This window comes from Cherax quadricarinatus, unplaced genomic scaffold (genome assembly GCF_038502225.1).
Source record: "Cherax quadricarinatus isolate ZL_2023a unplaced genomic scaffold, ASM3850222v1 Contig65, whole genome shotgun sequence".
Classification (NCBI taxonomy): domain Eukaryota; kingdom Metazoa; phylum Arthropoda; class Malacostraca; order Decapoda; family Parastacidae; genus Cherax; species Cherax quadricarinatus.
This window is the reverse complement of record NW_027195091.1, coordinates 1-16497: the sequence shown is the minus strand read 5'-3', so window position 1 is coordinate 16497 and position 16497 is coordinate 1. Positions and strand designations below refer to the sequence as shown.

Sequence of the window (16497 nt, the reverse complement as noted above, 5' to 3'; positions counted from 1 at the left end):
TTTAGTAAGTAATATCAATTGATAGTATTTAAAAAATATGAGGTAATAATATGGACAGAGAAAGTATCAATTCAGCTAATGTTTAAGCAAACAATAGTAAATAAGAAAATTACATAAGGTGACTTATGCTTACTAGTAAAATCACAAAATGAGGTAGTTGATTATTTAATTACTAAGAGATTGTACAATGAAATTTGAACAATAATGGAGCAAAACATTCACTACACTACGTAGGCTTTTAGGTTGGACATTGTTTAGTTATTCTCTGTAAGATTAGTATCCCTGAGAAATCGTGATAGATCATTCTCGTTCGTTATTGTGTACAGTTGACCTACATTTGTTTTCCTAACAAGAATTTTCCCATCTCGTGTGAAGCATTGGTGTATTGTGTCATTATTCTCCCGCTTAAGTTTTCTGACTCTATAAAGGAGGTTCTGACGTTTTTTGGTAAGACACTCGTTTATGTATACCTCTTTCTTTACTTTAATAGATGCAATAATTAAGTCTTTTTTACTGTCATGTGAGTGGAATCTAAGCATAACACTTTTTCTACCATGGGATCCTAGTAACCTGGCTTCTTTTATTTCTGACTCTGGTACAATAACACTTGTTTGGTCCTTTATGATCTGCAGAGTAATTTCTTTACTGTTTGTTTGGTTCATATCACTGGGAAAAAGTGGACTGTTGACTATTACTGCGTCCGATAGTTTATCTTGCTCAGTTTTATCTTCTTGGAGAGCAAAGTAGTCACTGAACTGGTTATCTAAGTTGTTCTTCCATTCTTTTACTGCTTCTTCAACCTTTGTATTAAGAGATATTATTTGTTGGGTATGGCTATCTATGACTGCTTGGATGGTCTTGTCACAGTTAGTCATTCCTGGTGTTGATAACTTTTGTTCAAGACTGAGGATTTTGTTCTCGAGTTGTGTCATCCTGGTGTCTTGTTTTGTTAGCGTCTCTCGAAGATTCATATTTTCAATAACTAAGTTGGAGATGTATGTTTTTAGGGTATCTGGATCGTTGGTCATACCTGAGAGACTACTTGGTAGGTTGAATCCGGGGAAGAGAGGGGAGGATGGGCTGGTGGCAGCCATGTTTGTTGTTATTGTTGTGGTGTCGCCTTGAGCGGTGGTGAGTGGGGTGGTTGCTTGTCCTGTTTCCTGATAAACTTAACCTTACATACATAGAACACTTAACTCGGATATAAACCCTCCCCTCAAACATCTTCTTACCAACTTCAACAGAACACATGACCATAACACAAGGCACAGATCACTCTTTGATGTTCCTCGTGTCCATCTCACGCTATGCAAAAACTCAATGCACATAAAAGGCCCAAAAATCTGGAATTCATTACTTGTGACCATAAAAGAAACACTGTTTATAAATTCAAGTCTCTTCTTAAAAACCACATACTCACCCACAACTAAATAAATACTGCATAACTGTTTCTCATAAATTATAACCTGTGACCCTATCAAACTTTTTTTTTAATTACATTACCTAATAGAATACTCCATTCTCTTGAATGCACTCATCAAATGACCATATGACCTGTCTTTGAAATACTCATTTGTGCTTAATTGTTATTTGTTTACTGTCATTTTTACCACTGAATATATCATTCCTTAGTTAATCTTAAGTTAATTTTAAGCCTGCCCATAATGCTCTGCATACAAGGGGCCTTTGGCATGTACACTTAACCAGTGTATTTCTTTGTACATCTGTGTATCATGTCCAAATTAATAATAAATAAATAAACCTATTACAAAGTTAAGTAGAAAACAATGCAACACATCAGACCATTAGTTCCGAGTTTGTTTTAATTCTGACGAGGTGTTACTGAAAGTGTTGTCGTTTCCTTCTCAAATGTTAATTGAACTAGCTGACATTTGGTACCATCGGTTCGTATTACAAAAGCATTCATCACAGCTGAAATAAGGAACGTAATGTTATTGTATAATATGGAGATAATTATAGTTGAAATGGATAACAGAACTTGAGAAGCACAAATTGGGGAACTAGTGCCCTCTGGTGCCTCCCCCTGGCTACGGGGCCGCTAATATTTTGGTCAATATTTTGGCTGTTTTGCCATCTTACTGTTTTAATATCTTTTCACATGGACATGTTTGTGCTGCATTTTCAAGAGTTGGCACATGAACCTCAGAGACAGATACCCTGTGTGGTACATTTTGTACCCTGTGTGGTACATTATGGGCTGCGGAAGATGATCAATAATTGACACACTTGTGATACAGGTGAAAGGCTAAGATCGAATCTCTTACTCTTCTAAAATTTAAATTCCCAATGATCGCTTCAGAACTAGGGATGCTAAGCCAGTTACGATTCTCTTCAGAGAGAACAAGCGATTTGAAAAGAATTATCATTGGCTTGGCATCCCTAATTTTGAAGGTTCTTAATAGGATGGATAATGAGAACCTTCAGAACTGTGGATGCCAAGCCAATGATGATTCTGTTCAAATCGCTTGTTCTCTAGGCTGTAATATTGTTGTACACTAACGGCCCCCTTCAGGGCAGGCGAAATTGCAGACCTGGAGAATATACAGACGGAAATCACTTCCCACAAAAGCAAAAGACTCGGCAGGAGGTGTAACCCCCTCCCCCAAGAAGCAGGTGCATCAAGAGTACTATAAAACAACGCATTAAGTGTCAGTGGCCCAAATCTGTTCAACTGCCTCCTGGCATACATAAGAGGGATTGCCAAAAGACTCCTGGCTGTCTTCAAGGAGAAATTGGACAGGCACCTTAGGTCAGTTCCCGACCGGTTGGTCGGGAACTGACCCCACGGCCTGGTTATGGACCGGGCCGTGGGGGCGTTGACCCCCGAAACACCTACCCCAGACAAAATTAGTAATTGTTCAATACAGTGTTATTTAAACCCTCCTGAATTGATAAAACTTCAAAGTCTTGACAAAGTAATGGCATTTACATTTTAAGTTAAACTTGAGCCTCACTTTTCGAGCACTTGGCTTACATTTTACGAGACCTGAATTATTTACTACGAAAGTTGCTATTATAGTTTGGGTCAAAGATTTTAATTTGAAGTAGACAAATTTTCCCATAATGTTTCCGTCTGTTAAGATTTTTATCAATATTTTAAGAGATCGAAACGTCCAATAAAAGCTTGTTTTGCAGTGTTGCCCTTATCTAAATACAGCTATTATTTTCCTTATTTTGCTGTTGCCGGTGTCCCTGTTGTGCACAACACACACACTGTAATCTATATTTACATTTATTATTATTATTATTGCAATGTGTGTTTGTACTGTGAGGAATGCGTGCTGGTATGTTCCTGGGTCGCAGTCTGGTAGTGGAGCCTGGTGGTGCAGGTCACCTGGACGGTCAGCACCTCTACGCTGGCGCCACCGTCACCCTTAATTCACATGTCTTCCGTCTCACCCACGCGGATGAGTTCACTCACAACTACATGGAGGAACACGCAGACGAGGTACAGTTCTCTCAAGTATTACATTCCTGCTTGCTGTTTTCATTCATCCTTATTTTTGTCATATACATGTAAAATTTCAAATTAATTTTGCATAAAGAAAATTGTCTTGCAGTATTTTCTTTTCAGGTTAATGGAATATTTTTATCAACAGGGTATATACACTCAGAGGAGTATTTCTCGAAGCATATATATGCTTAGAGTTTATTTTAGGGATTAAATTGGTCTTTTCTGTTGGTGGAAAAATTACGTGCAGTCTTAATAACGATAGTGTAGTAGATAGGCTTTAAAGACCATTAACCAATATTTTTGTTGTCTTCCAGTTAATGTTTTACTCTTTCATTCACTTCAAGTACTTTTGGGCTTGAACACTAACAGGTAACCACCTGAAAACATCCGTGTCTTTGATAAGATTACCGTTGGGCTGGTTGTGGTTGTTGGTTAATTAGGCTTTAAGCCTATCGGCTACCCAGAAGGTAAGGCTGCTTGTCACTTATTCACTACCAGTCAATAACTCTTTAATCCCCAAAACAGGGATTAAGGTAAACTCTCAGTGTATCTACCCTAAAACATGTACATCTCTCGGCCGGGTTGATTATATCTGGCTCACTATTTTTATGGCACTGTGGGGGTGGGCACTGTGGGAGTGGGCGCTGTGGGTTAGGGCTTACGCTACTCAGCATCTGCTTCAAATGTTTTGAATTCAAATCCAGCTAGATGGATGGAGTATCTGTAACGGGTACTGTCTAGTGTACTTCCCTATGTGACTGGTACCTCTGGTGTACTTCCCCATGTAACTGCTACCCCTGGTGTACTTTTCCATGGAACCAGTACATAACAGTGTCCTTCTCCGTGTTACTGGTACTGCTTGATGTACTTCCTCATGTAACTGGTGCTTCCTAGTGTACGTCTGCACGTAACTTGTACTTTCCTATGTGCTGGTACTTTCTAGTGTACTTTCCTGTGTAACTTGTACCTCCTGGTGTACCATCTCATTGGTGCTCCCTCATCTACTACCCTATGGATATATGTCGTGCCGAATACGTAAAACTTAGGATTTTGGCTTAAATAGCAGCGCTCTTCTTGCCGAATACGGCAAGCTAAAATTTGTATATGCATTAATTTTGCAAAAAATATTCTGAAGCTAACTAAATTATATTTGATTGTGTTTATTATTAAATGATTGTAAGGTTATCTAAACTATATTTAGTTGGACTAGGCTAAATTAAATTGCGCTTGTTATGATGTTAGGTAAGTTTTCCAAGGTTCTTTTGGTACAAAATTGTTAATTTTTACATTAGCATAAATGAAAAAAATATCTTTAAACATATAAGAGAAAATTTTAGAAAGGACTTAATTTTAAACGAGTTCTTGCTAACTGACCAATTTTACCTATGGAGTAAATGGTGAAAGTTTTTGTTTTTCGGGCCACGATGTGTTAATAATATAAAATAATTCTATGGTTAATCTCATTCTTAATAAACCCATCCGCTGACAAGTCAACTCCCAAACATCTGAAAACATTCACTTCTTTTGTACTCCCTCCTATGTGATATCCAATTTTTCTTTCCCTAACTCGTTTGATACTCTTATAACCTTACTCTTATCTGTGTTCGCTTTTAACTTTCTTCCTTGATGTACACTGAGGAAAATGCATCTGTGTATTATATACATCAAGAAGTGTATATATCTGTTTATACATGTAAGTGTATCCATATATACCAGAATATATGTTATATTCAACGAGAAATATAAATCTCTATATACATCAACAGTTTTCTCATTATTTTAGGGAATCTAGTTATTCTTGATGTTAGTGTATGGGCAAATTGCAGCCTTAATGGTCATTCGAAAGTTTCGAGAATAATACTGAATGGGTAACTCTCGCGGAACATGAGGTAAGGACGTCTCCCACATCTTACTCGCAGATAAGCAGATGAAAGTAAGTTATACCCCTGAGCTCCTTCAAAGGGAGGGGGGTTACCTGGAGGTTATTCCGGGGATCAACGCCCCCGAGGCCCGGTCCATGACCAGGCCTCCCGATGGATCAGGGCCTGATCAGCTAGGCTGTTACTGCTGGCCGCACGCAGTCCAACGTACGAGCCACAGCCCGGCTGATCCGGCACTGACTTTAGGTATCTGTCCAGCTCTCTCTTGAAGGCAGCCAGGGGTTTATTGGCAATTCCCCTAATGCTTGATGGGAGGCTGTTGAACAGTTTTGGGCCCCCGACACTTATGGTGTTTTCTCTTAGTGTACCAATGGCGCCCCTACTTTTGTTACCTTGATATTGTTGCAGGGCTCTTGATTTAAGGAATTGGAAGCTACACTTCTGTTGGATCAAATCTGAATACCTCTGTCTTCATCCCCTGTATAATATAATTAATATTGATAATAATATAATCGTCGCAAAGGCTCCTTGCCCATTCCTCACGTCAAGCTCAGCTGAACCTGACTTAAATTAACAAGTTACGACCCCTGTGAGACTAGCCATCAGTCACAACACTATTCCCAAGCAGCTATGATACTCCTCATTACTGTGTAAACAAGCCAGGGAGCACGCGAAATATATATCTCTGGCTCTTATCACATCAGGATCTTAAACAGCGGACTGCTCTGTCCTAAGGAACAGTTAGTACCTTCACCAAGCCCTTTTCCTCGCTAGGTTTGGTGACGTCAAAGTCAGAGATGTGTTGGTTGGGAAACAGTGGGTCGTCAGTGTCATAACCACTCCTTGACGGCTATGGCAGGCATCAACGATGCTTTTTTTTATTGGTAGTGTTATTTCAAGATGCTCTGATATTGTGTGCAGACTAGTGTTATATTTAGAAAGTTGTCTACGAGAGCACCGGAATGCATGTAGTAAGGATGACCAATTCAATACACATAATTCATTTTTCTGCAGTATACAGGTAAATGTAGTTTATATGCAATATGCTCCTGGTCACGACTCAAAGCTCTTATTGCAACCACCCAACCACAACTCCTGTAGTTTTATTTCGGAAGTCATGAACAAATTAATTTTAGTTTCCCAACAGGACACACACAGTGATTACCTTAGAAGATAGAATTAGAGCACTGTTGTGGGCCTGTTGGCTCATGCCAGCTGGGTCCCTCTGCCCCCCTCCTCTCCCTGCATGACAGCTGTACTGGTCTCTGCTGTGTCTGACAGGAATGTAGATAAATGGTTCAGAGAACCGACAAGTTCTTCTTTGTATGGACTGATGAAGTTACTGTGTGGCGAAACGTTTTCTCAATAAAAATACCCAAGTGTTGCACATGTGTCTAATTTATCAACATATCGGTTCTCTGGACTATTTATCTATATTCCTGTCAGACATAGCAACATCTTAGGATCTTAATACGGGGAATTCTTCACTTGCCTAACTTTTAGGCATGACCTACTTCCACATTTGGATTTGTCCAGTGTGATACCGCCTACTGCTGCTTCACCTCATCTGTCTACAGTATTTAAACCATTTCTTTGCACATATGCTGTATTCTTTTCAAGATTGATGGACTGATTACATCGACTCAAGGCTGAGGGACTGATTACCTCAAACTACTCCTGTTCTTCACCATTCTCCTTTGTATCGGGTAGGCCCAGAAATTTATTGGCCTAAGTGTTGCATATGTATCTAATTTATCAATATATTCCGTATGTTGTTGCTGCTGCTAGGCGCCTAAGTATGGTTATCTTAGGATGACCGCTATTTTTTCCAATATTATTTTATATTCACGACTAAGCTGGGTAATGGGAGGTAATCAGGTTTGATTTCGGGATGATGGTAGCTCCAGTTTCCAGGATTTAGAACCCTTTCAGAAGTTAAGGAATGCGGACCTCCATGGAGAACCAGCGTGAGGAATGTTGAACGAACACAGGTAGCTACTGCTGGAGTCTTGACGACCAGGTCTGGTGACAACTGTGACCCGAAGCCAGGTTTCCTTGCTGAGTGGTCATCCAGATTGTTGCTGCTAGTGGCCTCATAGAACCATCACAACCCTACTGATCGGGCTCCTAGCGCCTTGTCCTCATGCTTCTCCCTGTGTTATCCTACCTGCTTTTTTTCCCCCACAGTTCCCGCAAGCCAACTATAATGTTGCATTGGACGAGGCTCGGCGCTGTTTGGGTCACCACCAGCTGACTGACCTCCTTCACCAGATGACCCCTCGTGACCCCGAGAAGACAGGCTTTGCTCCCACCTCCGTAGTGGTGTCTGCGCTGCTCACCGCGCTTAGTGAGTATAAACCTCCCTGTTCAGTGCCTGTTGAATGTGGCAGACTGTATTGCCACAGTCCCCAGAATGTTGGGGACTGTGGCAATAACAGGTGGCTATCCCACTGCTGTCAAACAAGGCTGGCGGCTGTGGTAATAACAGGTGGCTCTTCTGTTCTATTACAGAAAGCCGAAGGTTGTGGTAATAACAGGTGGCTCTCCCATTTTTCCGTCACAGAAGGATCGAAGTTGAGCTTGCAGCAGGTGACTACCTTGGCACGCCGTCACCGTCGCCTGCAGGCCAACCCTCTCACCCGCCAGCACCTCTCACACCTCGCTGCCCTTCACTTCAAGCGGCACAATTTTGATGGTCAGTACTACCAACACGTGAGTCTGTACCCCGATTGTAGATATTTGTACAACACTTGGGTATCTTTATTGAGGAAATGTTTCGCCACACAGTAGCTTCATCAGTCCAGTACAAAGAAGAATGGTGAAGATCGGAAGGAGTTTGAGGTAATCCGTCTCAGCCTGGAGTCGATGTATACCTGGAGGGTGTTCCAGGGGTCAACGACCTCGTGGTGGATCAGGGCCTGATCATCTAGGCTGTTACTGCTGGCTGCATGCAAACCGACGTACGAGCCACAGCCCGGCTAGTTGGGTACGGACTATAGGTGCCTGTCCAGTTCCCACCTGAAAACAGCCAGGGGTCTATTGGTAATTCCCCTTATTTATGCTGGGAGGCAGTTGAACAGTCTTGGGTCCCTGACACTTATGGTATTGTCTCTTAGCGTACTTGTGTGGCCCCTGCTTTTCACTGGGGGATGTTGCACTGCCTGCCGAGTCTTTAGCTTTCTGAAGGAGTGATTTCTGTGTGCAGATTTGGGATTAGGCCCTCTTAAGATTTTTTAAGTTTACATAGTGGAATCTAAATTGTAGCGAAATGACTCATGGATAGTGATTCAGTAAGATGGAACTAAAACTGTGGCAACACATATAGTGCCACAAACCCAGGGGTAATGTTACCATATACGCCTAGCAGCGCCAGGCATCGTTACCCATCAAAACCTCTCTAACTCGACGTATACCACACACCACAAATTAATCTTAGCAAGAAATCATGTGCTTGACTTGTGTATGTGTGGAGATCGGGAAATGTACCTGATTTGGAAAAGTCTGGTATGTTATACACATTAATGTTTTTGATGTGTAGTAGGTCTCGGTTTTAAATACATCTCGCATACCCTGTCTACAGATCAGAAAGGTAAAGTGGAAATCGGGTCTTTCGTGGCACACAGATTTAAGTAGGATGTAGGCAGGATGCCAGTACAGTATACCTGTGGGAGATGTGAAAAGGTCCTTGGAAATAAATCCAAGATCACAAGCAACCTGTGTTCTTCCATACATCATATCTCTTATTTAAGAATAAACATTGCCTCTAAAAATGACATCCAACTAGCAAGGCGTTTCTGGATTTGCAATAAAGATATGGAACTGGACAGGTATCAAGAGTCCTCAGGTGGGTAATAAATAATAGGCAGGAAAACGAAGAGGAACTCCTGGATAATCTACCCAAAATATATAGAACATGGGAGGAAGGGAGAGAAGTAAAACTTAAAATACAGAATGCCCACACTACAATAGATGACTTGGAAATAGTCACCCACTGAAAAAAATACAGGAAACAAAAACATCAGCTAGCCTAATCCCCATCCATAGTGCTAACCCAGACTCAGCCCACAGCACTAGTGTTGACCCAGACTCAGCCCCCTGTCCTAGTGCTGATTCAGACTCAGCCCCCAGCCTTAGTCCTAATCCAGACTACTAAAGACTACCACAGCCACGACTAAAACCTTAAAAATGCAACCATCATTATACAAAACCATATCCCATATTACAGATGTAGTGGAACAGTCTTCTTCCGGGAAAAATATGTTGGTCTTCTTGAAACAGAAGGTGGTGGCTCTGGCTTGTCTACTGAAGATTGTAGTGCAGTCCTAGAAACTTCACGAATTGAGAACACATCTACCACAAATTCTGTCAAGCCAAAAACAAAATGGTGCAAATTCTATGCTTGGGGCATCTATAAGCATGGAACATAAGGAAAAACAAATAGGACTTTGAGCATCCCATTAAATGTCGCGACCTCCTGTCTAAAAGAGCGTGTCGTTCCGCCTCCTGCAAATTCTTTCGCCCAGAAATGTTCCACTCTTCAGCCCTCCAAAAACAATGCTATAACACCAACTGCCCTGCATACCATCTAAAAGGGACCAGGAGGTACAGATCCCGTAAAACAAACCATGGTAGTTACGGCAACTGCACTCCAAGTGATATTCTAGTGGCAGGAAACGAAGAAGGAAAATGGAAGGAAATGGCCAAAATAGTCCACCTTGGAGCCTTGTTGGAGTGGAGGCACAGCCGGTGCCCCCCCCCTTCCCCTGGCCCTCCAGAACTACAGTTACTGACGCCAGTAACAAAATTCCCCCCCTCCAAAAAAAAAGAATACGACCTCTATTTCCTAATAAATAGGGCCTTAAGCCATCCACCAACAACAAAATACTTTTCATCAGTGGACTTCCAGAAGAGTCAAATGCGATGTTTGTAGCCTTCACAGAGACCCCACAGAGAAGTCCACTTTGACAACAAAATATGGATAACTGGATACAACCTTTTTAGATGCGACAGAAAGAACAGGCAACAAGGAGGAGGGGTTGACCTGTATGTCAGTAGCTCATCTGCACAGAGATGCTGAACACCACAATGATGTAAATGAAATTCTAACCATAAAGATCGAGAATCAGGGCTACTGAAAATTAATTGTCTGGAAAGCTTTCCAGCCTCATTGCCAGACATCTTGCTGCTTGGTGATTTCAATCTAAGAAATGCAAAATGGAAGAATGTAGCAAATGTTGTACCAGAAAGAATCCCTGGAGGCAGCGCAGATGTAAAGTCACACACACATGAGCTGCTGAATTTCTGCAGATAGTGGAGCCAACAACACTGGAAAACACACTTGGCCTTATTTTCATAAATAATGAGGACTTGATAAGAAACAATATAAAAAATGACCAATTCCGATCACAATCTAATCGAAGTTCAAACTTAAATGCACAGGAGTCCTGACCAGCGAAATGCATGCAGCTATGAAGGTGTCTTCACCAAATTCAGCTTTAACAGCAAAAACATCAACTGGGATCAGGTGAACCTTGTCTTAAATGAAACTTGTTGGTAAAATATCTTAGATAACATGGGGTCCAAACCAGTGCCTTGAAAAGATCAACTTCCTGTCAGCAGAAGTATGATCAAGGCATATTCCCCTAAGAAAAAAGAAAAGTAACTGGAGAGAGAGACGCTCCCTCTACTTAAGACGACGAAGACTCGCTGAGCTTAAGACTGCTAAATTATTCGATACACAGAAGGAAGTGCTGGCCAGGGAAGTGGAAAGTATCGAGTTTAAGTTAAAGGATTCATACAGGATCCAGGAGAGACAGGAGCTAAAAGCGATTAGTGAAATTGAAAGAAATTCGAAATATTTCTTTTCATATGTAAAAAACAAAGCAAAAACCACATCTAGTAATGGGCCCCTGTTCAGCCAAAATGGGACTTACACAGATGACAACTAAGAAATGAGTGAGATTCTGAAATCTCAATACGACTGATCCCTCATGGAAGGTTCCTTGATGCTGGTGAGGGGCTCTTGATCTAGGGAATTGGATATGTGCTCCAGTTCCCTGAATTAAACCTGAATGCCTTCCACATCCCCCCACAGGTGCTGTACAATACTACAGGTATAGTGCTTCCCCTTTGATCATAATAATACGACTGACTGTTTAGCGAGCCACTAATCAGTCTAAAGATCGAGAGTCCAAATGATTTTTTCATGAATGAGTCTCAAAACTCCATGAATGTATGCCAAATTTCTGACATTACCCTAACTCCACTGGACTTTGAGAAAGCCATTGACAACATGCCCATGCACTCAGCCCCAGGCCCAGACTTGTGAAACTCTTTGTTCATTAAGAACTGCAAGAAACCCCTTTTGCATGCCCCAAATATGCTATAGAGAAGGCGTTTAGACATCGGTGAAATTGCCACCATAAAGGTGGCAGCAAAGCAGTAGCTAAGAACTATAGACTAATGGCTCTAACGTCCCACAGCATAAAAATCTTTGAAAGAGTACAAAGAAACATGATTACATACTACTTGGATTCCCCAAAACTGCACAATCCAGGGCAACATGAGTTCAGAGCAAGTCGCTCGTGCCTCTCGCAACTATTGGATCACTATGATATGGTCTTGGATGCACTGGAAGACAACCAGAATGCAGATGTAGTATACACAGATTTTGCAAAAGCCTTTGACAAGTGCAGTAATGGTGTAATAGGACACAAAATGCATGCTAAAGGGATAACTGGCGAAGTGGGCTGATGGATCTTCACCTTTCTAACCAATCGAACACAGAGTAGTGGTAAACAGGGTTAAATCGGAAGCTGCCATATTGAAAAGCTCTGTTCCAAAAGGCACGGTATTCTCCCCCATCCTGTTCCTCATCCTCATATCAGACATAGACAGAAATGTAAATCATAGCAGTGTCATCCTTTGCAGACGATACTAGGATTTATATGAGACTCGTCCATTGAGGATGCAAACCAAGTTTTCCAGTGGGCAGCAGAAAACAGTATGATCAGTGAAGACAAATTCCAACTACTCCCTTATGGAAAACTGGAGATAATAACGAACTGAGTACGTATACTACGAACTCTAATAATACAATAGAGCGGAAAAGTAATGTGAAGGTCCTGGGAGTGGTAATGTCTGAGGATCTCACCTTCAAAGATACAACAGTGCCACTATCACATCTGCGAAGAAAATGATAGGATGGATAATGAGAACGTTCAAAACAAGAGATGCAAGCCATTGATGATCCTTTTCAAATCACTTGTTCTCTCTAGGCTGGAATACTGCTGGACATTAACATCTCCATTCAAAGCAGGTGAAATGGCAGATCTAGAGAATGTACGGAGAACCTTCACTGCACATAATTTCCGTCAAACACCTTAACTACTATGAATGCTTGGAAACGCTTGACTTGTATGTACTTGCTGGAACTCAGGCAAGAGGGATGCATCATAATCTCCACTTGGAAAATTCTAGAAGGAATGGTCCCTAATCTACACACAAATCACTCCCTACGCAAGCAAAAGACTGGGCAGGCAGTGCAAAATACCCCCAGTGAAAGTAGGGGCGCCATTGGTACACTAAGAGAAAGCACAAATGAGTGTCTGAGGCCCAAGACTATTCAACAGCCTCCCACCAGACATAAGGGAAATTACAAGTAGACCCCTTGCTACCTTCAAGAGGGAGCTCAACCGATACTTAGTCGGTGCTGAATCAGCCGAGCTGTGGTTCGTATGTTGGATTACGTGTGGCTAGCAGTACCAACCTGGTTGTTCAGGCCCTGAGTCACTGGGGGGCCTGGTCGTGGACCGGGCTGCGGGAGCGTGACCCCCGCAATACCCTCCAGGTATATTATCATGTATCTGTCTCGCCTGCATTCAAAGGAGTAGAGGTCAAGGGGCTTCAACCATTTCCAGTAATCTAGGTGTTTTATTATAATTATACGTACAGTGAAAGGTCTCTGTATAATCTCTCGGTCTGCAATTTTGCCTGCCTTTTTGAAAGGGGCCGTTAGTGTACAGCAATATTCTAGCCTAGAGAGAACAAGCGATTTGAAGGGAATCATCACTGGTCTGGCATCGCTAGTTTTGAAGGCTCTAATTAACCATCCTTTCATTTTCCTAGCAGATGTGATAGAAACATTGTTGTGGTCTTTTAAAGCGAGATTCTCTGACATCATTCCCAGGTCCTCACATGAGTTTTTCGCTCTGTTGTGTGGCTGGAATTTGTTTTATACTCCAACCTAGTTGTTATTTCCTCGAGTTTTCCATAGCAGAGTAATTGAATTTTGTCTTCTTTGAGCTTCATATTTTTTTCTGAAGCCTATTTAAAGACTTGGTTAATGCCCACTTGGAGATTTGCAGTGTCCTCAATGAATGATACTGCCATGCAAATTCTGGTATCATCAGCAAAGTAAGACTGTGCAAAGACTCATCTCTGTTTGTCAAATATGAGGATGAGGTAAAGGATGGGAGCGAGTACTGTACCTTGCAGAACAGAGCTTTTTGCTGTAGCTGCCTGACTTCACTGTTTACTATTACTATTTGTTCTGTTTCTTAGGAAGTTCGAGCCATGCACAGTGGAACCCCAAATGTCGGCCCTAATCCATTCCAGTAGGTCGGCCTATATTTGAAACAGCCTAAATTCGAAGCAATATTTCCCATAAGAATTAATGTAAATACAATTAATCCATTCCAGACACCCAAAAATAAAAAAAAATACATTTTGTAAAGTTTAACTATAATTTTACATACACAAAACAATGATAAATAAATATAAATAAATATAAATATTGCATACCTTTTATTGAAGACTGTTATTGGCATATGGAAGAAGGCGAGGAGGGGAGAGGGAGTTGGGGTTATTGTTTGGAAGGGGAATCCCCCTTCATTATGACTTCAGGTAACAAGTCCCTCTCTGGAGTTACTTCCCTCCCTGCCTGCTACACTCTCTGCCTGCCTGCCACACTCCCTGCCTCTCTTCCACATTCCCCGTTTCCCTGCTACACTAGCTGCCTCCCTGTTGCACTCCCTGCCTATCTGCTATACTCCCTGCCTCCCTTCCACACTCCCTGTTGCACTCCCTGCCTGCCCGCTACACTCCCTGCCTCCCTTCCACACTCCCTGTTTCCCTGCTACACTCCCTACATGCCTGCTACACTCCCTCCATGCTACACTCCCTGCGTCTGTGCTGCACTCCCTGACTCCCTGCTACACTCCCCGCCTCCCTGTTAAACTTCCTTTTGCAACATTAGCTTCCTTGATTTCTACTTTCATTGCCAGGATGGAAGTGATTGTTGATTTGGGTTTCCCATACATCCTGGCAAGTTCTAGCACTTGAACAACACTCTCATATTTTCAATAACTTCTTTCTTAAATTCCATCATGTTTCTTACTTTCTTTACCAAAGGGCTGGCACTCTGAGCTTTCTTTGGGCCCATGGTGGCTTATTTCACAGTCACACTTAATAGACAATCACCGGCCAAAATACGGAGCAAAATTTCCGCCAAAAAACCAGCCTAAATACGAATCGGCAGATAAATGCAGTGGCCGATATTCAGGGTTCCACTGTACCCACTTTTCCTGTTATTCCTTGATCACACATTTTGTGTGCTATTACGATATGATTGCACTTTTCGAAGGCTTTTGCAAAGCCTATGTATACAAATGCATTTTGTTTGTCCTCCAGTGCATCCAGGACTGCCATAGTGGTCCAGTAGTTGTGAAAGGCAGGAGCAACCTGCTCTCAACCCATTCTGCCCTGGGTTGTGCAATTGATGGGTATTTAGGCGGTTGACGATCTTGCTTGTTAAAACCCTTACGATGATTTTTATGATGTGGGATGTTAGCGGTGTCGGTCTGCCATTGCTTTACTACTACCTTTGTGGAGTGGGGCTATATGTAGTGACTGTGGGATGACTCCTGTGTCTATGCTCCCTCTCCATAGAAAATTTAAGCACAGGGTTTTTTGCAGTTCTTGAACACGGAGTTCCACGAGTCTGGGCCTGGGGCAGAGTGCATGTTTTTTCGAAGCCCTGTGGTGTTAGGGTTTTATCCGAAATTCTTGAATTAACCATATTATTTGGAGTTTCATTCATTAAAAAAATCATGTAGGTTGTCTGATTAACGGCTCACAAAATACCGAGTCATATTGGTACTTCAGTATCTAATTCATTGCTTTGCTGTCATCTGTGCAAGTCCCCAATACTGGATATGGTTTTTGCCCTAGATTTGGCGTAAGAAAAGGAATCTTTTGTTTTTTCTATTTCACTTATGGCTTTAAGTTCTTCCAGTGTTTCTTGGCTCCTGTACAATTTCATAATCTTAAGTTCTATGTTTTCTATGTCTTTGACCAGTGCCTCCTTCCGTATCTCAGATATACTGGCCCCTTTCAGCAGCTGTGTGATTTTTTTTGTCTTTGCCTATAGAGGGAGCATCTCTCTCGTTTACATCTTTTTTTTTCTTGGGAGAATGTGCCTTGAACATACCTCAAGTGCCACAGAGTTAAGTCTTTCTAGGCAAAGGTTTGGATCCGTGCTGTTTAGGATATCTTGACTCATTTAGTGCATAGTTAATTTAATCCCACTATGTTTTTGTTATTGAAGTTGAATTTGGTGAAGGCATCCTCATAACTGATATCATTTTGCCCTGTGCATACATGTCTGTACTTCTATTATGTTATGATTTTTTTTTTTTACACAGGGTTTGACAAGATTAAGGATCCCTAGTTTTATTGACAAGCTATTTACAGGTTAAGGATTCCTAACTTTATTGACAAGCTAAGAGCTGTTACCTACATCAGCTCATTTGAAAGCATTTTTATTGTTATGAGACATACAAGTAGGGAACAGGATGAAGTTGGAGCCATCTGTGTGCCAGCATTTTCATTTGATCAACTGACGTTATCTCGTTGACATCATTATGCTGTACGAATGTGATCCATACTCGAGTCATCCTGGGTATGTATGATCTCAGATGGAGTGATGTTCTGGAGAAGGGTACAGCCAGAGTGAAGTTGCTGCTTTCTGCCCGTCTTGTGGCATAAAAACTTATTTCACGCTGTCCTCGAAGTGGATCCAAGTGTGGTACTTTGACAATATTGGCCTTGTACATAACAGTAAGGCCACCCACATCCCTCCTG

The 16497-nt window shown here is 41.7% G+C and overlaps 1 protein-coding gene across 1 annotated transcript in view; it reads left to right on the top strand.

Moving 5' to 3' along the window:
* LOC128684811 (EF-hand domain-containing family member C2-like) overlaps window positions 1-8160 on the top strand; it is a 130662-nt gene extending 122502 nt beyond the window's left edge. Inside the window, exons 12-14 of the mRNA XM_070079975.1 lie at window positions 3294-3469; window positions 7543-7702; window positions 7919-8160. Coding sequence (XP_069936076.1) covers window positions 3294-3469; window positions 7543-7702; window positions 7919-8145 — 563 coding nt within the window. The 3' untranslated portion in view covers window positions 8146-8160. The remainder of the gene's footprint in view (window positions 1-3293; window positions 3470-7542; window positions 7703-7918) is intronic.
* The last annotated feature ends 8337 nt before the right edge of the window (window positions 8161-16497 follow it).